The sequence below is a fragment of the Mchenga conophoros genome, linkage group LG3, assembly GCF_057382185.1.
Source record: "Mchenga conophoros isolate Kocher_MC1m ecotype Shallow Benthic linkage group LG3, M_conophoros_male_GT1.1, whole genome shotgun sequence".
Taxonomy (NCBI): domain Eukaryota; kingdom Metazoa; phylum Chordata; class Actinopteri; order Cichliformes; family Cichlidae; genus Mchenga; species Mchenga conophoros.
The window spans coordinates 33,986,725-34,012,509 of record NC_140528.1 but is presented as its reverse complement, the minus strand read 5'-3'; the positions used below and the strand labels follow the sequence as shown (position 1 = coordinate 34,012,509).

Here is a 25,785-nt window from a genome sequence, read left to right as displayed (position 1 = left end):
ATCAGACGCCACCTCTCTGGGGACACCTCAGGCCCTCCAAGGTTTGGAGGCCTATCTCCACCCACCACCACTTCCCCTGCCGGTGGCGGACTCCCTCAGGTGTCGGTGCGTTGGTGGTTCTTTGTGTCTGGGGGTGGGCGTCCGGGTACACACCGGCTCACTCCTTGGCGGCCGCTTGTCGGGGCCTGGGGCCTGGGGCTCGCTCGGGCCCCTTTGGAGGTGGGGTGCCCCCGGCCTCTCGGCCTAGGGCTCGGTCACTCAGGCGCGGCTGGGGGCCGGCGGAGCTCACGGGCGCGTCACTGCAACCCCCCCTGGCTTCTGCTCCGCGGCTGCTGAGTGAGCCCTCATCTGGGACTCTCCTCAGCTCTTACTGGGACAGTGGCGCGGCTGCCCCTCTGTTGGTCTTCCATGGTCTCTTGTGTTCTGGGGGCCTCTGGATGTCTGGAGTTTTGATCTCCTCCATACCGCTTCACACCCTGGAGGACGGGGCTGTGGCCCCCCCACACTCCCTAGCAGATCATTACATGGAGAAACCTTTGGAATGCAAGCATGCTGATCCACACAGGTATGCACACATGGGTATTCACAGACGCGGACTAAAGCTTTCTTGGCTGCTGCCTCAAAGCACACTGTGCGCTGTCTATCTTGCGTGCTGCACAATATCGTTTATTACTTAGTAAATACTGATATCTATGACTAGCTAGTTTATTGTGATGGTGCTTTGTTTTCTCTATTATTATGTTGCTCTTTGTTGTTTGCTGTCTCCTCTGTTTGTTTGTTTGTTTGTTTTTTCTCCATACAGGTGACCCAGGAGTTTTTTTTTTTTTGTTTTTTTTTTGTTTTTGTTTTTTTTTTGTCTCTCTTCCCCCCCCTTCTCACCGTCTCTTCTCCCCTTGGGTTTTCTTTCTTTCTCTCCCCCTCTCTCTCTCATTCATTCCCCCTGTCCTATTTATTAAAAAAAAAAAAAAAAAAAAAAAAAAATGACAAAGGATGAACTGAAGCTCTGCCATCACGTAATGTCGCATACTGCTGTTTCTGATGTCATTTAAGAAAAAAAAAAAAAAAAAAAAAAAAAAATAATGAATCACAGCGTTTATTTTACACATTATTTCATATTTTTAACATAAATGTTGTGTAGGTACTCACAGTATTTATTTCAAAGGGTCATTTTTATTATTATTTTTTATTCTCATTAAAGAACAGCATAATTTGGATTTTTCTGATCAGAGTGAAACTGAAATAATAAACTGAGCTTGGGTCAAAAAGCTCCAGCAGAGTGGAAACATCAGGAAACTCGACTGGTTTGATTATGAATGTTTGAATTATGCAGTGAAAATTAATACTGATTATTTCAGTGTTTAAAAGACCAACTCTGATTATAAACTGTGGGTAATAAACACCAACGATGAGCTTTACTATTGATTTTATTTTTACATATTTCCAGCAGTTTGTCTCTGTTACTGACTTTGACTCTGAGCCTGATCAGCAGGTTTACATAAATACGTAAGTCACACAGAGCCCATGTGAAGCAGGTCTGATTCATAGGAATAAACACCTGGTTAAATGTTCTTGATCTTCTTCTCGTGCACCTCTGGATCATTTTTACCCCAGCTGATATGCTCAGATCTGTCTAGAGCCCAGTCTGACCTCTGACCTCAGACTGACAGCAAACATCAACGTCTGCTTCAAACTGACTTGAATTTGTTGTGTCAGCTGATGGAGCTGATCTGTCCTCCTGCCAGCACGCACTGGTGGATCTGCAACATGAGCTCTACTCCCAGCATCAGACGGAGAACCTTCAGTGACACAGGAAACAGTCTCCACCCTCCAGATTCAGCAGATTTACCTCCATCTTTATAGACGCCACATGAATGAAAACCAAGTTCCAGCAGCTTCACAGCACACTGAGGAACATAAAGGGACTTCCAGTCAAACATCAGCCACACTGAAGCCGGTGCACAGGTGGTGTTTCTGATTTTCACACCCTGATTAACACAGCTTCACATCCACCTATCAGGAGACCAAAGACCTGTCGGCTACCTGGTTAAAGTTCACTTGTTGGTGTTTTGTTCATGTTGTAACCTCCACTGAGTCACATTAATCTTACTGCGTTTGCTTTAATTAGGATGGAAAGTATACTCCTTTCCTTCAAGATGTTCCAGATGTGAGGAGGTCCTGACTCCTGAGAGGTCCCGTCTCCTCAGGTTGAGCACCACTGAGTTAAATGTCTTCTCTATCTAAACACACACAGGAGGGAGCAGCAGCTACATTCATAAAATACACATTTCCAATTTCACAGTAAATATACTCATAAAATTATTTTCAGTACAGAGTACTAAGGAGCAGGCTTTTATTTTGAAATACAAATAGCGCTTATTGATATACGGAAGCCTGTGAATGCCAAAAAACAAAGCCTAAAAGAAGAACTCTGGATTAAATAAAAATACTTTTATTATATATATTTACCTGGAGTGAGAAGTTTGAAGCATGATTGTGTTTTTTACATTAATTTTAAATTTAGTTTACTTGTGCCTTTATTTCATAAATTTCCAAAAATCATAAAACACAAGGATGTAATTCACAGCGGGGCTTAATATGTGATGATAAAAATTATAGTAATATATAAAAATAAAACTCTACGTTCATGTGATATTTGTGATTGTTTACAAAATAAAACCAAGTTATTATTTCCTAACTAGAAAAAAGTTTGTGCTTCTGTTTGTACGGATACACGTTTTATTGTTATACATATTTATGTGTTTCACAGTTTCATAAAATCTAGATTTTTATTTCTGCAGCTCCTCACAAACATTGTTTAATTAAGGAACTTCCATAAATCCCTACATGATTAACTAGGAAACAAACATATTTACATTTTAATGGTTTTACCATAAAAGTTTCCTTTGATACCAGCTTCAAACCTTCTCGTTATTTTTCTCTGTTTTTAACTGTTTTCGTGTCACAGTTTATCCATCTGAATATTTTACTGTATTAATGAAGATGTGAAGATTAATACAAGAATAAATATTTCTGATTATCTACAGTCTGAACTCTTCCTCATCTTCATCTTCTCGCCTCCTTCTTCACATTTCTTGGCTTGTTGCCCAGCAACGCGTCCATCTCGGCGATGAGGGGCGGAGTCAGCTGAGACAGCACCTGAGGGACAGAACAGGAAGTGGTTAGTGGCTACCAATCACAGGCCTCAGACTGGACCTCTGACTGGTTGTTTCCTGCTATCGCAGCATTTTTTGTCTTTAACAGCTGATTTTTTATTTAAAATGTGAACTTCCTGTCATATTTCTGTCTTTGCTGTAGTTTTAGCTGTTGTTTATTATTCTGCGTTTATTCAGAAACTGTAAACTTCAGTCAGCCATCTCGTCATAATAAACAAATATATATTTGTTTATTCCAGACTGAGGCTAAATCTGCATTAGTTCCCTCAGATGTTCCCTCGCTGTTTGCAGATCTTGAAGATCTCAGAAACGTCCCAGAAGCTGTAACGTGTACTCGGGGTTAAAGGTCAAAGGTGAAGGTTCAGTGCCACGTTGTTACCCTGACAGAGCCGAGGTTCTCCAGCAGCTGTTCTGTGTTGGAGACGCCGAGCAGCACCGAGCTGACGCCTTCACTGCGGAGACACCAGGCTGGCAAACACACAGAGACATCAGTTAATATCACACACACACACACACTTGTGGTGCTGTAAGATTACCAATGGCCAGCTGAGCAGCCGTGCAGTTCAGCCTGTCAGCCAGCAGGTGGAGCTCTTTGATTTTGCTGAGCTGCTTCTTCCCCTCATCGCTGCAGAGGCGCTCCTTCAGCCAAGCATAGCCCTGCACACACACACACACACACACACACACACACACACACACGTATTGATCAGCAGGGTAACAGATGGCCTCATTGTGCTGCTCCGAGCTCTGATTGATGGTGTTTGTGCTGCTTGTACCTTCATGGCGGCTCTGGAGCTCTCAGGGACGCCCTCGTTGTATTTGCCCGTCAGCAGGCCGCAAGCTAACGGGGACCAGGTCATGGCTCCGACACCTGACAGACACACAGACCTCATGTTGGAGCACTTTTGTTAAACGGGTCTAAATTTAGAGGCGGACCTGAACAGCTGCTGTCCCCACAGACCTCGGCTGGGTCTCAGCGTCCAGTTAAAGACACAGAGCAACATTTCATCATCGCACCAGCCTGAGAGCTCATCAGTGACAGCTACTGACAGAACAACAGACACACAACCGCTGATCGCACAGCTGTACTCTGTCAAAGTGACCTGTGAGCAACAGTAAACATTCCCACACAACCCACAGCTCCCACAGCTCCCACTACAGTGTTTAACGCAGGTCAGCCTTCTACCTGGCCGATGAGATCAAAGAGATGAGATTAAAGCAGGTTGATGGTCAGTGTGTGACCAGGACCACAGCTAAAGAGGTGGCCAGGGGTGGTTCCGGCCCCTCTGAGAAACGTCCTGTCACATAAATGTAACCACAGCTGGAAGTTAGTGGAAGCTGGACGAGGTAAAAGCAGCCAGACGAGCCTCGAGCTGACAGCTTTCACCAGGGTGATGTTTTGAAATTGGCAGTAAAACCACCGTCATCATTCACTTGTCAGCTCATGAGCTCCAAAACCCTCCTTCCTGATTCTAATGAGACCAAATTTCCAAACTGAACATGATTTTTTTTATTTAGTAAGGCCTGGAGACCAGAAACACATCAGGGACAAGTTTACAGAGCCCCCTGCTGGTCATAAAGAGGAATGCATATTTAATGCACTCTAGCACTGACTCGTGTTTCAGACCTGCACACTGCAGCTGTCTACTACTCAAAGGGTTGATGGTTTGAGTCCAGCTCCTCCAGTCTGCTGCAGCTCAGACTGCTCCTTGTTTACATTGATGATGCAGGACGTGGTTCATAAGGCCGAGCAGACATGTCCTGTAACTGTGCGATCATCACAGTTCTGTGTTCGGCTTTCTATAAGAAACCTCAGACACTGATGAGATAACTGAGAAACCGTGTGTGTGTGTGTGTGTGTGTGTGTGTGTGTGTGTGTGTGTGTGTGTACCGATCTTGTGGTAGAGTTCGGGCAGGTGCAGCTCCACTTTGTCTCTCTGGAAGTAGTGATACTCGGCCTGCTCGCACACCGGAGGGATCAGGTTAAACTGCCGCGCAATGGAGTACGCCTCCTGGTGGACACACAGGTGAGACACACTCGGGTGTTTCGTTAATGAATCTGTCCTTAGATAGAAGCTCATCTCTGTCTATATCTATTTATTTTAATATACAGTATCAGGAACATAAATGTCAAAGCTCAGAGTAAAGCTGTGCAGGTCCCACAGCTGTGAGTTGTGTTACCATGATCTCCACCACGTTCCAGCGCGACGTCCCCCAGTACATGGCCATGCCCTGCTCGATGACGAAGGTCATGGCTCGAACGATCTCTGCAAAAAGAGAAACCAGTGAGTCCCAGCTGCACACAGACTGAGGCTCTCTGCTCTGCTTCATCCAGAACAGGAAAAATGATGTTTTCATCGTGGTTAGACAGAACGCACTGAGACAGATAACGTTCCATTTCAAACTTTTACATTTGTCTGCTGCAGAGAAAGTTTCATTCACTAAACGTGATGAGCTGTAGCTTTCAGTTACTGAAAACTTTAAATACTGTTGTATTTTGTCTCCATGTGGAGCTACTTTGTTCACGTGTTTGTGCACGTGTGCTTGTGCACGTGTGCTTGTGCACGCTGACCCTCCATCGGCGCGTTCACGTCCGTTCTGTTGGCGAAAACGATGTCCACATAGTCCAGCTGTAACCTGGAGAGCGAGCCGCGCAGACCTGCAACACACACGCAGATGGCCATTCTCAGCATGCCGCCATGATTCAATCAAATAATGAAATCAGTTTTATTTCCAGCCTGAAGGACACAAAGTGCAGCTGTCACTCAGCCCTGCAGCATCTGTGCGTTTGGCCCTCGCGGGCCTCCGTATGGCTCACACTGAATCATTTTCTCTCGTGCAGACGCTGAATTTTGTGTTTCTGATCAGCGCTGCACATGAAAGTGATCGGATGCTCTGCTGGTGTAAAAGCTGGAGGTGCGTGGGAAACGTGGTGGGCGCCTCCTCCACCTGCACCGTCAGCAGGGACGCTGTGAGCGTGTGCATCTCTGACAGCTCCACGGAAACCTGCGTCTGCTCTTTCTGTTGTTTCTGCTGTTGTTTTGATGACTGTTTTTGGTGTGAGCTGACGGCAGGAATTATCTCAGACGACCTCGTGGAGGACGCTCGGAGGACTCGGGGGGTTTGAATGACGCTCAGCAGCAGCGCAGCGAAGGCTCGACGTCCTGGATTACTGCTACTTTATCCAGACTTAAAAGATCAGCACAGGAAGATTCTGCTGCTGGCACATCTGTGAGGAGCGATTCAAACACAGCCAGTGTAGTCCAACATAAAGAACCGGACCCTGTGAAGGTCCAGCAGTTTGTCTTTGTGGTCTGACCCTATCAATCAGCTGTGGTGTTACATCATCACCAACGTGCCAGCTAAGCTGTAACACTCAGAATGTTTGTGCGCTCACAAATCCTCAAAGTGCTGCAGAAAACAGACGAGCTGCACTTTCTGCTCAAACAGGATGAAGCTGCTGTGTTCAGCTGCTCCCTTACAGACAGTCGTGCACACGTGTGACCGGGATCAAACCTGCAATCCTCTGATTGTGAGGTGAATGTTTAAACCATGAAGACACGAAGCCTCCGAATACTTCTTTCACTTCTGTCGTGTATACCAGCTGTTTTACAGGTGTAACATTTTAACAGATGGGCCCCTGGAGAAAGCTCCACCTCCTTTCTGCAGCCACTGTAGCTCCGCCCACAAATGTACCAACTGTTGTGTGAAGGTTGAGCATGTTTGTGTCCTTTAGAAAACCTCCAGAGAACGTTAGGACTTCCTGCTTTTACAGGACAAATCATAAAAGCAGAGCTGCTGCTAGATTAGTCTGACGCCTGGACCAGGCTTTACATCAGCGGCACGAGCGGTGCGTTTACTGTCCTGCTGCTCCAGCAGATGAATAAATAACTGGAGGTTTCCACGAGGCCGCGAGTGTCTGTGAGCAGCTGCTGCAGAGACGTTCATCAAAGATGAGGGTTTGTCAGCATCACGGCGACTTCCTGCCACGCTCTCAGGGGTAAATTTAGCACTTAGCATTTCAGAGAGTGATTTAAGTGAACTGAGCTGTTAGCAGCTTTCAGTGGGACGGATGATTGATGCTGCTCAGTGTGTGTGTGTGTGAATGTGTGTGTGTGAATGTGTGTAACTCCTAATCCTGTCTCGGTGTGACTGAGCCTCTTAAAGCCTCGACGACCTCCAGCAGCTGACAGAGGACACTGACTGACCGCTGACAGTAATTAGTCTCTGACTTTTCACCGCTCCGCCTCGCTCCGCCTCCTCACATGCGACTCTGAGCTGCAGAGTATCCGAGTAAATGTACTCGAGTTTTTCAGCGTGCTGTGTTTGTGTGACAGATGCTCCTCCACACCATTCAGAGCTGTGTATGAACTATGTGCAGAGGATTCTGGGTAATGTAGGAGAAGTGTGCAAATGGTGTGGAGGGTATTTACAATGTGTTTGAAGGGGGTTTACCTTCAATGATGTGTTTCCGCGACAACCCTCGCTCCGTCTCTGCCCTGTAAACAAACGAACAGTGACGTCACGGTGATGTCACGGTGATGACCTCACAGAAGAACTGAAACGTTAAACACGCCACAGTCACGTGACTTTGACGGTGAGCGTCTGTAATCTCATGTGGTCACAGTGCAGAGAGGACACTGTTACTGTCACTAATCTCTTCTTCTCTCTTCAGCTGCTCCTTTAGGGGGAGCTACAGCAGCCCGCCTGCCTACACCTCCTCCGACCTCAGGGTCCTCTGTTACACCGACCGTCTGCATGTCCTCCACAAAGCTCCCCTCGGCTGCAGCAGGTCTCACCTCCATCTTTAAATCGTTAATTCTTTCACTCTTGCTGCTTCCTTCTGTCACACTCCAGTGCATGGAGAGGCGCTCCGACACTTGTCTCTGCCTACTCCACCCTGTCGTGTCTCTCTTCTTCACCTTCTTCTTGCCCTGACCCCTAGTAGACTCCCCCACCTTCACTCCCCCTGTTCCTGCACCTTCCTCCACCCGTCTCCCTCTCATTCACACACACGTATTCCTTGTGTGAATACCTCCACCTCTCCAGGCTCTCCTCCACCTGCTCCCTACTCTCACCACAGGTCTCAGTGTTGCCCACAGAGACTCCTGACAGACCTCATCCATCAGTCTGTCCTCCACCCCTAGAGAAAACAGTTCAGAGCTGATTCCTGATATAATCCCGCCCCCGCCTTGACCTAAACCAATCATATAGCATGAAGCCCATCTTTCATATACAGTCTGTTGTCAGTGGTCATGAACAGTAAGCTACATCTTTGTTTCCTGAGTCGTTGTAGCTTCAGCTGTTCCAGTTTTCAGTGTTTCCGACCGAGTCTTTCTGCTAGTCATATATTTCACTGACCTATGGTGCAGAAGCACCTGTGACACACACATTCACACAGCTTCAGTCTGATGTATCTGCAGTCAGAGCTGATCTGAGAACAGTGCAGGCACTCGTGATTATAGTAATATGAAAGCATCACTCACTGTCCGCCCCAGTAGAGCTTAGTGGTCACCACATAACTGGACCTCCTGGTGGAGACACACACACACAAGTTATTTCAGTGGTATTGCTGTTGCACCGCCATCAGTCAGTGTGAGAGATGGAGCGCGGTTGGAGGGAGGGGAGGAAACGATGGAGATTAAAATGAGGTGGAGGAGACGGATGGAAGGAAAATCTGCTGAGTCACACATCAACACGTCTTCAAGACAAAACACACGTTATTATTCTGGGAGTTTGGTCCAGCAGCACCTCGCAAACACAGCAGTGTGTGTGTGTGTGTATGTGCGTGCGTGCGTGTGTGTGTGTGCGTGTGTGTGTGTGTGTGTATGCGTGTGTGTGCGTGCGTGTGGGTGCGTGCGTGCGTGTGTGTGTGTGTGTGTGTGTGTGTGTGTGTGTGTGCATGCGTGTGTGTGTGTGTGTGTGTGTGTGTGTGTGTGTGTGTGTGTGTGTGTGTGCGTGCATGTGTGCGTGCGTGCGTGTGTTAATGTGAGTCATGCTGAACTTTTGTGTTTACATTAGCTGGACGCTGGTTTTTATGCTAACATGTAATAAGGTTACTGTAGCAGCTGCTCTGTGCTTCACTGTCAGACACAATGTTTAAATCATTAACCCAACGTTATAAAATATCATATGTTTCACTTATTTATGTTCCAGCACTAAACTGCTCTCAGTTTACTTTAAAAACATGTTTATATACAATATGACATCATAATATAGTCACTTCTCTAATTTTTGCTGTTAAAGATTTAGTGTTAGAAAAATCACTCACTACAAATTCAATACGAATTCAAAATTTTAAATAGGATAAAGATTAAAATTAAGCATAAGCTAAAAAAATGGATCAAAAGATCCCTGAAATTAGTATAGACTTAATATCTTCTTTTAAATCAATACAGTTATTTTTAAAAATGTAAGAAATCACAGAAACGAAAAATATCCCAAACATATATTGATAAAATTACAATTCAAAGTAAATATTATTAAATTAACTTTTTTAATAATTCTTATTGTAAAAAATTATGTTAATCGTATTTTTTAAAATAATGAAGAAATAAATACGTTTGAATAATGAGATAAAATAACATAATTTCCATTAATTACAGATTATTTCCAAACCTAAAAAAATCTAAAAAAATCTAACAAATTGTAATAAATTTAAATACAAAATTTATATCCCAGAAAAATGATGAAGTGAATACACAATGAAATAAATCAAATCAAAGTAAAATATTTAAGAGACACTAAAAAAAAATGTAAAAACAGGTAAAATATTATTTCACCAGTTTTAAAGCCAGAATCTCTCAATCCCAAACATTGTTGATATAAATGAAATGATTTCAGAAACTGGTCATATGTCCAGTTTACATCCTGTTTTTCTTGGTTTCTCACAGGTGTTATGATCTAATGTTGGCAGTGTTTGTTTTGTGTGACTCCTCCCACCAGAGGATGGCTATGGGTTTTTTTCCCTCTCTCCTAGGAGGTGGACACCTGGGCGTGCCTGCTGAGTAGTTGGGTGGAGTCTCTTCCAGTCCTTGGATTGGATAATTGGCTAATCACCTCCAGTACTTAACTACCAGATCACAGCCACCTGGCTCCCTCTCTCCTAACCTCCACCATCCAACAAAGAACCTTTGTTTTGATTCGTTGCTGTGTAGAGTTTCTTTGACAAAGTGATTTGCAAGCATAACCTTGTGTGTGTCTGGCGTTAGTACTTCAATTTTGTAAATAGCTGTAAATAGATTTGTCAAGTAGCAATCGTGTATTTTGTTCACCTTGTATATATCCTTCACTGCAGCAGCCTAGTAGGCGTGAGAAGCCATTTTTGTTGATTACGTTTTCTCCTGTTTTTCATTTAGAAGGTTCGGTAAGTGAATTGTCTTTTGTTTGGTTTTCATTTTGTGTAGGAAAGCGTAGGGACCACTAGGGAGTTTTGTTTGTTATTTTTGGCACTGCTCACTGCTGAAGAAAATAAATGGCTGCTTAGCACTTTAAAAGATATTGTTGTTTGTGTTCTTGCTTGGGTGGAGTGTGAGTGGGCCAACTTCTTGTTGCGTTCAATACTCGCCTAGACTAAGAACATAACACAGGCTAACAGTGACCAGCTGGTTTACCTCCATCCTTTCTTCTTCAGGATGTTTCCCAGAGTCGTCTCCGCCCTGAAACACAAACTCACACAATCAAAGATTTACATCCAGATTTCAGACAATCTTATAAATGTAAGACATTTAACCTTAAAAATTCTTTAAGATAATTCATCTTTTGTGTATAAGCTGAATCAAAGAAACTCTTATGAGAGAAGAACTTGGAGGGTTTATTATAAATAGAATCTGCTGTTCAGAGTTTACATGTATGTTTCATGTCTCTGAGAGCAGAGGCAGAGGGGGTTTTTGTTTTTTAACGTGCACTCTGCGACGCCCCCCGGCGACCTCCACTGTGTCCATGCAGCCGCCCTGCAGCGGTCTATACATCCTTTCTTATGGACTAATTAAGGGTGCGGTGCAGCGAGGTGGACGGGAACCAGCTGAGATCAGACGAGCAGACAGTCGGTACTGTACCTCCCCGAGGCGTAAACCTCCGCTGTGTCGAACAAATTCACTCCGCTGTCGTACGCCACCGTCATCACGCTCTCTGCCATCTACACACACACACATTAATACAAGCACAGATCTGCAGAAGTGGTTATGTAATATGTGTTCATGCATTTAGCACACACACACACACACCCCTACATTACTAACAGTGGACCGTCTGTCTGCACTGACCAAGTGAGGACCTCGTTTCTTTGGAAATATAACTTAAATCTATTTTTTAATGTAATTTCAAACTAAAATGAAACCTGACAAACAGCTTTTTGATTTTTCCTTCAAAACTTTCCAAGCAGGAACTTTGATTTCCTGTCTCCGGAGCCTCGGTCGCCTTCAGTGGAGCCAAAAATGGACATGAAAGGATGTGAAGCAGTTGTTAAAGACGTTCTTATAAAAGTACAGCTGCTTTAACTATATTATTTTTAACATTTAAACATGCTGACGTGACTCAAATATTCCCAAAATAATCACAGACGCTTCATCATTGAATAAATTAATTGTTGCATATAATACACCTCTGACAATAATAGATATATGGAGAGTACAGCTGAACTTTAAATGGCAGCAAAAGGTCAAACCTAGAAGAGCCACGTTAAAAGTATATACTGACTTCAAATAAATTCACTAGACATCCTGTAGCTTGGTTTTAACTGAACCCTTTTGGTTTGCAGGTCCTCCGTTGGTGAGTGGCAGTAGCCAGGTCCACATTTGTGTAGGTAAACAAACACACCAACACTTCGTACCTCGTCAGAGATCTGAGAACCAAATGTCACCCATGTTCCTGTGAAGACAGAAAAAAGTAACACTGACTGTGTGTGCTGGATATATGGAAATGTGCTTACAGTGTGTGTCTGCTGCAGCTCTCACCCAGTCCTAAGCAGGACACCCTCAGCCCAGATTTCCCAAGATTCCTGCAAAACAACCAAATCAGCAGGTCCACTGATGGATCATTACACCAGCAGGAAGTCAGACTAACCCTCCTGTTATATTAACAAATAAATTCATTTATTTATGCATCATTTAAAGGCACAATTAGAACATCGTTTGCAGACTGTAAATGCTGTTTTATAGAACTACATGGATCTGTTTTCCACACACATGCGCATCATTGTAGTTTGTGTCTCCAGATTCATATTACACAGTCATGGTTCAGTTTTTGCTAAATAAATGATGACACGGTGTAATATGTCATGTGTTCATCTGAGGCTGTGTTTAGGTCAGAGTGTTTAATTTATGTCCTGATACGTAAACATTTAGAACTTAAAAAGGTTTAATTTCTTTTATACTTCACTGCACTGATCAGTGTTCATGGTTCCAGTTTGACTGATGTTTCGATCAAGTTTAGTGCTTATTTTTAATGGTTTAACAATCAATTTGTTCTTATTGCTGCTGCTGTTGTTTTTCATTGAGTTTCACATCCTGTGGACTCAAATTCCACTTTCTTGGTCTTCAGTTTGTTGCAGCAGTTCTTGTTCTGCTCTGCAGCCTCAAAGAGCTCAGCACAGAGACACTTGAACCAGAAATCCACCTTAGCAGGAACAAAGACTTCTATCATCACCGGTAAGATAGCGGAGCTGGGATGGCCACAGGGTGAGTCTCTGAGGAGCACCACAGCAGCGACCTCATGGGCCTGCTGGCTGGAAACGTGAGATGGCTGGTGATTGCTTATTAATGTTCAAAATAAGTTCATGGAGACTCCTCAGTATTCTTTCTTTTTTTTTTTAAATCAGCCCATTTTACAAGCACTCTTTAAATGACCGTAACTCAGTTAGCATTTGTGCCATAGAGATTTAAATGGTTTCAGAAAGAAGAGAAGACAAGCTTTACGGGTATATTTGATCTAGAGCAGCGGTCTCCAACCTTTTTTGCGCCATGGATGAGTTTAATGCCCGACAATATTTTCACGGACCGGCCTTTAAGGTGTCGCGGATAAATACAACAAAGAAAAACTAGTACCGGTACCGAATAAAAGAAAATTTATTCATAACACACGTGAAAAGACCAAGGAAAACAGAGTAAACGATAAAAACGATAACAAAATAACGCTAAAAATGGATAAAAAACCTGAAAACTATACATTTCACACCTGAGCCTCAACTCTCGTGGCCCGGTACCAAACGACTCACGGACCGGTACCGGACTGAGGCCCGGGGGTTGGGGACCGCTGATGTAGAGCATGAAGCCTTCTGAAGATACTGTCATCTGAGTACAGGCAGAAGAATCAGCTCTGCCTGCAGTTTACTGTGTGCGCTTCACTTTACTGTAACTCCTCAAAACCACTTTGGGCTAGAATAAGTTGAGCTCCCAGTCAGAAATGGAGTCTGGAAAGTCCCATCAACTCACATTTCCAACTAAGCCAGAACAGCTCCAAGTTAACAATTCAAGATGGCGGCACTAAAGGTCAACAGTACCAAAACTTTAAGGTGTACTTCTACCGTTACATACCTGTGACTCAGTAAGTAAGCAGTGCACTGATCAGACTCTATGAATGTTCTGCACTGATGTTTTTTTAAGTGCAAAACAAATGAGTGTTATCATGTATTGCTGGTGATACCTAAAAAGTCATGTGTTTCCTCGCTTTATCTGGAACACACTAACTCGGGTTTGACATCATTCCCAAGTTCAAACATCCGTGCTCCGATGTATTTAAGTCCACTCAGTCTGTATGATCATTAAAGGGGTAAATGGACTGCATCATTGTCCTGGACAGAGAAAGATGCTAGTTTCAGCTAGGAACAGTCAGGAACAGTCGGGAACAGTCGGGAACAGTCAGGAACAGTTGGGAACAGTCGGGAACAGTCAGGAACAGTCGGGAACAGTCAGGAACAGTCGGGAACAGTCAGGAACAGTCAGGAACAGTCGGGAACAGTCAGGAACAGTTGGGAACAGTTGGGAACAGTCGGGAACAGTCAGGAACAGTCGGGAACAGTCAGGAACAGTTGGGAACAGTAAGGAACAGTCAGGAACAGTCAGGAACAGTCGGGAACAGTCGGGAACAGTCAGGAACAGTTGGGAACAGTCGGGAACAGTCAGGAACAGTCGGGAACAGTCAGGAACAGTTGGGAACAGTAAGGAACAGTTGGGAACAGTCAGGAACAGTTGGGAACAGTCGGGAACAGTCAGGAACAGTCGGGAACAGTCAGGAACAGTTGGGAACAGTCGGGAACAGTCAGGAACAGTTGGGAACAGCAGGTACGGCAGCAGGTAGCTCCGCATGTTTGATTAGGCAGCTTTATGCTGAATCCAACCCCAAAAGGGATTTTGAGATCTTTCACTTGCATTAAATACCAACATTAGCTTTGTATGCAGACGGTCAGCGTTGTAGCTTTATCGATGATTTGATCGCGTTAGCGTCTAATTGATTTGTTGCTCTTGTCAGGCTGATACAGTGATGACCACTGTATCAGCCTGACATATAAACCACACGCAGCATCAACAGCCTCCACGTGATTTCATTGGTCATCACCTTGTTAATGTGCTCAGTGGCAATAAAGCAGACTGAGGTCTGCAGCCAGGCTAATGAGGACTGCTGCCGCTGCATTTAGGGAGCAATAGCAGGAAGATTTAAAGTCACTGTTGGAGTCAGCAGCAGTGCATGATGGGAGCTGTGGTCATCAGTCAGCATGATTTAAAGCTTTATGTCGAAACCAATCAACTTATCGCACAGTGTGATTACAGCAGTGCCTTTAATTTAAGCAAACTCGCTGTACATTCATCAACATGAGTGTGAGGTCAGAGGTCACAGAGCTGAGGCTGATTAACGCTGTGCAGATGGTACAGAACATACATGAGGGAGGGAGCGCATGTTTCATGTCAGGATAAAAAATACCACAAACAGCAGCTTCAGACGGCGCTGCTAAAAATACCCCCAACAGCAGCAGCAGCTGACCAATCAGCTGTGTTTTTACTGACATTTACAGTTTTCACACACCAAACACAGCCAGACACAAACATCCAAACATCAGCCGGCCGCTTTAGAAACACCTCCACCTCCCTCTGTTCAAGTCTGGCTCTGATGAAATGACCTCCAGTCTGAAAACCAGCGACACGCTTCAGTGATCGAACAGAAAGAGACTCAATTAAAGTCTGACACGTAAACTGACTCGAGTAATTCAAGTCTGCAACACTCATTCACATCCAAGACCGAGGCGCTTGTGTTCGAGATCAAACAAAGGCTCACATCGAAGTGGAATAAGTATAAATCCATGACATTTACCTCTAAGTCTGAGGCAAGAAAACAAGATTCACATGCAAGTTACCAAGTCTTACACCAGCTCATTGAGGTTTCAACAATCGAATTCAAAGTCGAGTCTGAAATCATCAATGATGACTCAAATATGAGTCCAAGCTGAAAACATATTCATGTTAGTGTCCAAGTTAAAGTTAAGTCTAGGAACACGTCTGAGCTGAAAACATCCAAATTCACATTAAAATTCAAGGTCAATCCAGCAGTTTTTAAAAACTGCACTTCAAGTATTTCATTGAGTTATTTTACAGGAGTAAAGCCTAAAGTTAAGGACACATCCAAGCAACAATAATTACAACCCAAGTCCTGATTAAAGTCAGCAGTTTAAAAAACGCAGTCTGAGACCAAATTACTGGACAGAAGCTGTTTACAATGTGCACATCAGATAGATTACATTAAAGTACAAGTCAGGTTAAATAGATAATAATTGATATATATACATATTAGAGTCCAAGTTCGTTCCACCGTCTTCAAACAAGTCAGCACACAGTAAGAGTTTATCATGCAGTTCAAAGGCATTATTTCCAAGTCTGGGTCAAGTCTAAAATCAATTACAGTCAAGTGAATCATGCATGTAGTCCAAGTCCACAACCAAAGCGTGATTTAGACTTCTGCAGGAAATCTATACTGTAACTTGTGATGTAAGTGGAAACCTCTTTTAACCCAGTGCTCTAACCTCACAAATCATCCAGTCATTGCATCGAGTCTGCGTTTAGCCGCATTCTCGGGAGGCTCACGTCAGGTGACGTGGAAGAATATGGGGCTAAAAGGAGTTTCCAGTTATGGCCTGAGTTTTGTCGTTGATTTCCCGCAGACGCATAATTCAAGCTTGTTTCTCAAATAAAGTCATTTTTCATCTTGAGACAACAGGATTCATACCAGATCCAAGCCACTGGTTTTAAAATGTAGTCTTAGCCCAAGACATGAAACCAAGCAACACTATCATCAATACTCCTTCATAGCCGGATGTCAATAACGTGCTTCATTGTAAGTCTTGTAAACCATTTCTGTGCCTACGTGTGAGCTCCGGTCTGAGTTCGTCAGTCTTGCTCTGGCTGTGACAGTCCAGGTCCTCAATAATCACGTTTAAGAAAACTGGCAAGTCAAATGTGATTGATATTATATGTTTGATTGAGTCCAAATCATAGACGTTCATGCACACGTCTGAGACATTAAGGCCCAGGTTAGTGTCAGTAGAGTCCGAGTCACTTGTGCTTCAGTCAAAATCAAGTCATTGATGTACGTGAAGTCAGGATCAACAGGTAGAAAGACACGGAGATTCTAAGTCATCGGTTTTAGTACCTGAGACCAAGCTTTCAATGCTAACATGAGAATCATAGTCAGCAATAGTCATGTCAAATAAACATCCAAAGTTTCATGTCCAAATGCAAATCCTGACAAAATCATTAGATGGGACCCTTTTATGTCAGTGATGAAGTCCTGGTGTTAGATTTATGTCCACGTCCATTTTATTCTTGGTCTGGTACAAGCTCTGATCTTCATATGTGAGTCATAATCTGAAAGTGAGTCAAGCAGACGTCCGAGGTACTCGTGAGTCTGTGCCCAGGTTGGTGTCAGCTCACGGCATGTGCTTCATGTTTATGGTGACTGATGTTAACGCCTGAGTCCAGGTCACAGTCCACGATGAATTCATCAATATTCAATCAGGATCAATTCTGAGCCTCGCTTTGAGTCATCAATATCTGAGAGACGAGTCGCCCTGAGACGCACACTCGTATCAATATCTGGCTTCAGACCATTAATATTTAACCCGACTAATCAGTATTCAGACTACATACATGTCACCTGATCGGCTCTACCAAACGCATCAATCAGCAATATAGAATCAATGCCAGGGAGGGGGCGGATCAATATCTCTGATCGGTTTGCTGTACTAGCTCGTTGTTGCTGGTCCTGACAGAACGACCCCGGGTACACAAACGCACACACACACGTGTATGAAACATGAACCTGAGTCACGCTCTGCACCTGTCGGGTCACATGACCACCTCTTTGTGTCACTCTCACTGCCTCACCTGTACTTCATGTTGCTATAACGCCCGAGGGCCTCCTTCATGTGGGCGTGGCCTAGCAGGGTGTTCCGCTCCGAAGGCTCGGCCCTGACCTTTACCTGGCAGATGGGGGCGCTGCTGGTGTTTGCCGCCGCCCTCCGCTCCTTCAGCTGGTGCTCGCTGGCCCCTCCACCGCCCCCACCTCCTCCCATGTTACATGCTATGGACACCTGCATCCTGATTGCCGCGGTAACGAACCTTATGATTATACAAAGAGTTCTAAAGTCTCAAAGCATGATGAGGAGACCGCCGCTGCCGCCAAGGATGCCAGTCGCTATGGTTACGATGGAAAGAATTCATGAGTGGGATGTCAAGTTTGAGTCCACCCGCTGCGTTTGAGCCAATCAGCCAATCAAAGAGATGCAATCAACTTTCCTTCAGTGTGTCCGTCTGTCGGACACCACCGTCCCACAGCAGGAGCCCCGGGAGCACAAGGAGGAGGAGGAGATGATGAAGAGCGTCCCAACAAAGAAGAAGAAACAGAGACGAGGGAACGCGATGCAGAGATGAACGCAGGAAGAAGAACTGGGCGTCCGTCCGTCCTCTGGACTGTGCCGCTGAGCAGGAGAGGGGGAGAGAGGGAGCCCCTCCCCCGCCTGTCATTATTCAGAGCTGGTTGGCTGCACACTGGCCGAGCGAGCATTCAACAAAGAAAGAGAGAGAGGGAGCGCGAGGGCTGTCACTGTGCAGAGAGCACTGTGATAATTGCTACTGTCAGACAGCATCATGGGAAACATGCTGTTAATGTTAGCGAGCTGGAAGCAGCTGAAGGATCTCACCTACAGCCCCAGCACACCTGAGCCTCCTTCATCTGCATCGCATTTAATGAGAAACATGCAGATTAATGCCTGCAAGAGGCAATCGCGACCTGCAAAGAAAAAGAATTAAAAATGTCCCCTCATACATCAGCTATTAAACCCCGGAGAGCGATTGCTGAACAGCAGATAGACGCAAGCAGGAAAAAGCAAAAAGACAACTGTGAAAAAATAAAAAATGACAGAAAAAACAAACAATAATGGAACAAATTTGACAAAAAAACCCAACAAAAACAGAAACAAGAAGGAGAAAAACATGAAAAGGGAATCAAATTGATGCAAGAAATGAAGAAAAACAACAACAACAACATGACCCCCCAACAAAAACAACCTCTAGGAAAAACAACAGCAAAAAATGTAAAAACTCATAAAGGGTCCTAAAAAGCCAATTAAGTCTAAAAATGATAAAAAAAAAAACAAAAATGATTTAAATGCCTCAAAGGCACATACAGTTACATGGAGGGGACTTTTCCAACTACACATGCCCTCAAAGGGTCACAAAGCTAGCACAAGACAACCCGAGAGAAGCAAAAACGGGGGAAAGCTACTACAAAAGAGAAAACATGGACAAATAAGAAACGTTTCAGATTTTCAGTGAAATTACAAGTCCATAAAAAAAACTACAAACATCATGGCTGCTTGTTTTTGCTGTCACTGATAACAAAACAGCGCCACCTGTGGCCGCAGGAGGAACTACAAGACAAGCTCCTGAAGCTTGGAGGACTCAAATAAACTGAGAGAAGAAGAAGACACATGAACCCTTCTCGTATCCCTGATGAAAGTTGATTTTTGGCATTGGTTTAATTTCTCAGGATGTTTCCTGCACATGACAAGATGATGAAGACCCTCCCCCACTCCTCTTCCTCCATCGGACACACTCGTGTGCGCTCATAAATGCGCTGCAGCAGTGCATTAGATGTGAGTGCAGACTCGGCAGGACGCCCGAGGCCAAAGGTTTGGTGTCACTAATGTGGATTACAAGAGTAGCTGCACACTTAGGCGCTGCCTCCATCTCTTCCTGCTCCATCACAAACACTTCACCACAGAAAAGTGGCTCCACGAACCTCCGAGCGATCAGGAAGTATCATCATCAAACCTTCATCTTTGTCTGCAGGCTCCTCTCAGCAGAGACAGCCCGTCACATACACGCTAACGTTTACTAACGAAGGTTTCTGCCTGCATTCTGTCTGTTCGTCTGTTTGTGTTTTAATAGTAAGAAAAGTAGCTTTTGTTCTGCCATCATCACTCCTACGCAGAATTAGAATTATTAGTATAATTATTATTATTAGTAAATAAATTTCAGTGTTTATTTGAAAAGCCGTGGTTTTTCTCAGTGTTTATTTTGAAAAGCCGTGTTTTTTCCTCAGTGTTTATTTTGAAAAGCCGTGTTTTTTCCTCAGTGTTTATTTTGAAAATAGCACATTAATATATTTTTTAAAGCTGATAAATAATTTTAACTAATTCTTCATTCAGAAGTCCTATTTCAAATCTGTCCAATTTAAGTGCTTAAGTCAGGTGTAATGATTATTATTTTTTTTTATTATTATCATTATTATTTTTCACGCTATTTTTGTAAAACATTATTTTAATTTTATTGAATCTTTTCGAAAATAACACATCTCTGTTCCCATATTATATATTTTTTAGATTATTACAGGTTTAAGACACGTTTAGACATATTTTTTCTTTTTTATTACAGTGAGCATCCATAGAAAATACAATTCAAAACTGGAAAAACTGACTTCTTTTTCTTCTGTTAGAGGTTTCATTGGAAATCTATCAGCTTAATGCTAAGTGGTCTGATGACTTTCAGTTATTAATAAAAATACATTGATGGAAAAATCAAACCCATTCAGAGCTGCCATTAAAGAAGAGTGTAGTTCTGAGTGATTTGATTTCTGGCCTCTACTGTTTTATTATTATGTAAACATCTGTGTTGGGTGTAGTATTTAGCCAGTGGCACTAACTCTCCAGTGGAGACGTCCCAGTGGAAATCTGATGAAACACTGAGCTTATTTTGTTTTTTTAATGAGGTTTACATGGACGTCTGTCACCTGTTCTCTCACTGAGGATCACTCTGTACTGAAACCCAATGATTTTACAGAAGGTTGTCAGACACAGGCAGGACTGTGTTTGGTAATGTAGCGTGACCTCGGTCTGCAGAACAAACTGGTCTGTTCATCGACATATTGATCAGGTATCGGCTCGCGTGCTGCTGCCAGCTGCTCACATATTTACACTGTTTCAGTTTTATATATGATAACATTAGCTGAAGTCAGGGATGATGCAGCGCTCACTCTGAACACACACACACACACCGAGCTGATAAACGACTGGAGCAGAAAGTCTTTAATAACAGAAATGTGACTCAGCAGCTCCAGGAGCCAATCAGAGTGAGCCGAGGAGGACACCACACACCGGTCTGACCAGTAACAGCTGCTCTCCAGGTTAACCAGTTCAGCTATCTTCACATTAAAACCAGCTCATCACTGTAGCCCAGTAAAACCAGTTCAAACTGCCATGTGGTTCAAATTATGTGTTTCAGTGTGCCTGTGCCCTCTGGTGGTTACTCCGTGTTACTGCACCTGTCTTTTATGTCACCTGTATTGCATGTCCCTCTGCTCCATGGTGATGTCACACTCCTTCAGGTAGATCTCAAGGCGTCGCCTCTCCATCAGCCTCCGGGCGGCCTCCAGGATCTGAGATGCCAACACCGACTCATCTTTCTCCTTCACATCCTTCTTCACTTCCGTTTTCTCTGCTTTCCCAGAAATCCCCCTGTTTACTTTGGGCTTCTTGCTGAAACCATAGAGCTCCTCCACTGACAACTTTCCAGCTTTTCCTGCTACGGCTGCTGAGGGTCCAGCGGCTCCTGCGGCTGACGCCCGACCCGCAAACATGGCTGACACTGAAATGATAAAACAGGCCTTAAGTCAGCAATTTAACCCAGGAACCCATTAGCTGTGTGGTATTGTTTCGTTTATTGTTCCAGGCTTTAGATGTATAATTTACAAGTTTGCAAAATGCTGCCTGTGTGTAGCTACAGTGACTGATCCCACAGTCTTACCAGCCTTCCTGCAAATGCGGTCTATCCAAGACACTGTGACAATCAGGGTACAGAAACTTCCAGAACAGAAAGCTAAACGTTTGAGTCTCTGATTTCTGTACTCTGGCACAAGAACATCCTGTCATACAGAAGCTTTTTCAGCAAACTTAAAATGATCGTGCATGTACCTTCTTGACACATAACGATGCAGATGGGTCACACATTTGTAACAAAGGATAAGTACAGCAGCTTTCTAGTTTGAAAAATAATAAAATTACACCTGTATGGATGATGTCCTGCTTCGCTGTAACACAATTTACACATCTGAGCTCCAATGTAGCAGTTTAGACTTTCACGGTTTTCCCTGCTATTCCTGGCTGTTGTTTTAATACCAGCAGAATGTTTTTGTCTTCTGCTCTAGGCTGTGGCTACTCCATAAATGACAGGTCGCTGTCATGAGGTTACCACAAGCCAACAGATGGTGCTGCTGTGGTTCTTGTATTCAGTTTAGGGTCTGGAGTCCCACAGGGCTCCATTCTTGGTCCTCTACAGTTTCATTTCTACATGTTTCTCCTTCATCAGCAAACACACAATCATTTATCAGAGCTGTGTAGATGATGCCAGCAGCAGCTGCCTCAGGATTACAGCGTCACTTCAGATGCTGGAATTATATCAATCTGTAATAGACTCCACATTAGCTGTAGTGCATATACCTGCTTACAGAACTTATTTTTATACTCATGTCTGCCTCAAACTGTAGCTGACCTGACCCTTACAGCTAGATACACTTTCTGCTTTGTCAAACAGTTTTGTTGATCCTCGTCTACTTTTAACAGTCAGTTTAATCCTGATTTGTGCTCTACACACAAACTTCACCTTTAATGATAAAAAGCTAGTTTTACAGCATGTGCATGTCGTACCTGTTTGTCTGGTTCCTGTCGCCCGCAGCGTCCGTCCACCTTCATCTGTCTGTCTGTGTCCCTGCTGCTGCTCTCATATTAATCCCGTTGGCCTGATCCCACCAATCAGAGAGCAGATATCATGTCTGTCTGATTCAAAAAACCAAAAGTCTGAGTACAGATGTTAAACATGGCGTCCTGCCCATCAACCTCATGTATCTAGCTCTAATCTCACACACACACACTCACACACACACTTAAGTCTTTTTAAATAGAGAGAGGACAGTGGTAGAGTGAGATAGACAACCTGTCCTGGTTCAGGGAAGGCCCTGAATGCACCACGCAGCAGTGGATTAACCTATTTGTGTTCCTGCGTCCTCTAAACGTTCATAAAGCCGAGGCTTCCTTCACAGCAGCAGCTCGAGTGACGTGTGTCTGATACAACAGTACACACACGGTGGAGGAAACATCTGTAAACATCTGTTGTGCTTTTATCTTCATCTGTGTGTAATCCATCACATCATCTGTCCGAGCGGCAGCAGCCTCCACCTGCTGTCCACAGATTTCATTTTAAACCCTGAGATGCAAACATCTGGCAGAGACGGCACACACACAGAAGTTATAATAGCCCTGTGTTCACTGACACCTGAGGGAAACCCCCATGACCACAGGGTGGGGTTTTACGGCTGCCTTAATATGTCCCCTCCTCTCCTCCACATCGAGAGGAGCTGGTTGAGGTCGTATGAGGAGGCCAGCCGCAGGACATGATGGAAATTATTATCTCTTTATTATTTTTATATACAGATTGTTATATCTCAGACGAGTGAAGGGAAATTGTTTCACCTGCTCACACTGATTTTTCTTGCTCGTTGTGATTCCTGTGACGGTAACACTGATACTTTTTGTTTCGTGAGGTCAAGTTTTGCACGTTTAACAGTGTTTTTTTCCACATTACAATCCTGGCAAAGGACCGTACCATTTTCAGGGGCAGGGATGTTAACCTGAGTCACAGTAACTGCACACGTTATTTAAAGTGTTGTAAACTCAGACATTTTAGGGTAAATAAATGTTTCTGTGGCTTTAATACTGAACTGCATGTGTCCATATTACTCAGTCACACCTGAATCCTGTGTTTAATCAGCACAGTTTAAGTCCTGTATTTATATTTCGTTTACACAGGTGATCCCACTGACACTCGGTGTCTCAGTTACAACACAGACCTGTTTGACCTCGATCTGCTGACACAGAGGTCATCCAAAGGACTGCGGCTGTGCTGAATGGGTGTGGATAAATCATGGATCCTGACCAGCCTCTGCAGTTTGTAGCTGCTCTGACACACACACAGGAAATCTTTACCAGCTCACAACACCTGCTTGATTTTAGATTTAACATCCAGATTGTATCAGATTGTATTCCTGCCTCGCACAGGAATCCACCGAGTTTGAGAATAAGTAAAGTGTTTTAAATCTTAGTTTATTTTTACAAAGTGAGGACAAGGAGAGGAAATCTTTATAAGTTGAGGACATTTTTAGATTCTTGGACACTTTCCTGTAAAGAAACAAAAGCACAGATTTCTCTGTGAGCACAAAGATCAGTGTTTAAGAACCGTACAGATGTTGGAGAAACACGGACCATTGTATCTGAATACACCAGGGACTTTTGTTTATGAGGACATTTTTAAGTCCCCACTTAAAGGCAGAAATCCCTGTGAAGTGGGGACTTGAAAGATTTCTTGAGGACAGGGTTTAGTCACTGTAGTGAGGACATTTCTACATGTAAGGACATTATGATGGATACAAAAGTGCTACATAAACATGTTTCCTAGTCCACACATCTGTCTGCAACTGTCTGTCTGTACTCGTGACTGTTTGCAAGATGGTCCTCACATGTATGCAAAGACCAACGTGTGTGTTTCCAGCTGTTTGTTGGCAGTATGTTTTTCAGTGGGATTAGAGATTACACTGTGGACACACACACACTCCAATCATGATGATGTCATCACTTCATCTGCGGCTCCGCCTAATTTTTGCCTCTGCTTGTATTACCCACAATGCACTTGAAAAATGATCAAAAGCATCTGATAGAAGCTGTGTGTTTGTCTGATGAGTCAGGCGGTTCAGCAGGTTGTTTCTGATTGATTGACTGATCAGGTCTTCTTTGTCCACAGTCGTGTGTTCAGCAGGTCAGGCGAAGTGTTCAGGTGTTGATGGAGACTCCGGTATCGGAGCTGCTTCCTACAGCTGAAGGACAGCATGTGGAGGGGGCGGGGTCAGCTCAGACTGAATCCAGCTGGTAATCAGTCAGCAGACCTCAGGCCAGTTACATCACTCACATGTTAACTGTGTGTGTTCAATCAGAGCTGGTTTCTGAGGGTCGATCACACGAGCGCTTCCACCATCATTCACACTGATTTCTTCAGCTGTTACAGGATCAAACTCTGGGTTTATCAGCAGGATGTTCACAGACTCACATCCCTCACACAGGCTATGAGTCACGTGACGTGACAGACATAACGCTACACGCAATAACGAGGGTCAGAGGGCAAGTCTGCGCTATGCATTCTGGGTAATTCCCTCAGGCAGTGTACTTCTGCAGAGTTCACAAAGGCTCAATTTATCTGCTGTGCTGCACTTCGTGAGCTCACAGCCAGCAGCAGCGCCCCCCAGTGGTACCACCCAGTCAGCACAGTTTAAACCATCAGCACTGTGCACACAGGGATCACTGCAGAGACATCATCATAAACTCCGGGTGTGAGCATCAGCAGAGAGTAACGACAGTTTCCAGGAAGTTCCACAGAGCTGCTTTTATTAAAGGTCAAAGGTCAGAGTGGCTTCATATACGTTTAATTCAAAAGACAAAACTTCCTGCCAAGGACATGAAAGAACAAAATAAATACATTAAACTCTCACTGTGAACGTGTGTGTGTGTGTGTGTGTGTGTGTGTGTGTGTGTGTGTGTGTGTGTGTGTGTGTGTGTGTGTGTGTGTGTGTGTGTGTGACGCTCAGGCGGCTCGTGGGCTGTAGTACGGCAGCGCTCTGATGAAGGCGTCCAGTCGGCTGCTGAACAGCTCGCTCTCCAAGGTCTGCGTGGATGTACAAACCGGGTTCTTCACGATTAGCTCCACGTACAGCTGACAAACACACACACACACACACACACACACACACACACACAGTGTAAGTCTCTCTCACAATAAAGCCTGCAACACTTCCTGTTTAGCACAGACAGAAAACAGCAGCTCACAGATGATTATTATTAATATTATAGCCCGTCCCTTTGGATTCAGAACAAAACCAAACTGACAAGATTAAAAAAAACACACGTCAACATTTGAAGAGTAAAGTTTGTAACACACAAAGATCTGAACTAAAGAATTAAACGTTAATATGTGACGAATGAAATCTGTCAGCTCAACCCTTCAGGTGAATGAATTCTGGGTAAAAAAAA

General features: G+C 44.0%; 2 protein-coding genes across 4 annotated transcripts in view; both read right to left on the bottom strand.

The window, feature by feature from the left end:
• Window positions 1-1,081: 1,081 nt before the first annotated feature.
• Window positions 1,082-22,431, bottom strand: LOC146578300 (voltage-gated potassium channel subunit beta-3-like). 2 transcript variants are annotated; one of them, XM_085257946.1, is made up of 15 exons: window positions 22,360-22,431; window positions 20,995-21,301; window positions 12,128-12,171; window positions 12,004-12,041; window positions 11,231-11,310; window positions 10,787-10,831; window positions 8,660-8,704; window positions 7,629-7,672; window positions 5,746-5,832; window positions 5,355-5,440; window positions 5,065-5,185; window positions 3,950-4,044; window positions 3,710-3,830; window positions 3,553-3,641; window positions 1,082-3,156 (listed from the first exon to the last, which is right to left on the bottom strand). In XM_085257946.1, exons 2-15 carry the CDS (start codon window positions 21,291-21,293, stop codon window positions 3,064-3,066), a joined length of 1,287 nt encoding a protein of 428 aa, XP_085114072.1. In that variant the 5' UTR covers window positions 21,294-21,301; window positions 22,360-22,431; the 3' UTR covers window positions 1,082-3,063. The 2 variants fall into 2 exon arrangements, with proteins under 2 accessions (XP_085114072.1, XP_085114080.1); XM_085257954.1 differs by lacking the exons at window positions 20,995-21,301; window positions 22,360-22,431 and adding an exon at window positions 17,543-19,303.
• A 2,695-nt stretch (window positions 22,432-25,126) lies between these two features.
• trappc1 (trafficking protein particle complex subunit 1) overlaps window positions 25,127-25,785 on the bottom strand; it is a 2,769-nt gene continuing 2,110 nt past the window's right edge. For both annotated transcript variants that reach the window (XM_085258156.1, XM_085258147.1), the window contains exon 5: window positions 25,127-25,468. In XM_085258156.1, the coding sequence (XP_085114282.1) occupies window positions 25,340-25,468 (129 nt within the window). In that variant the 3' untranslated portion in view covers window positions 25,127-25,339. The remainder of the gene's footprint in view (window positions 25,469-25,785) is intronic.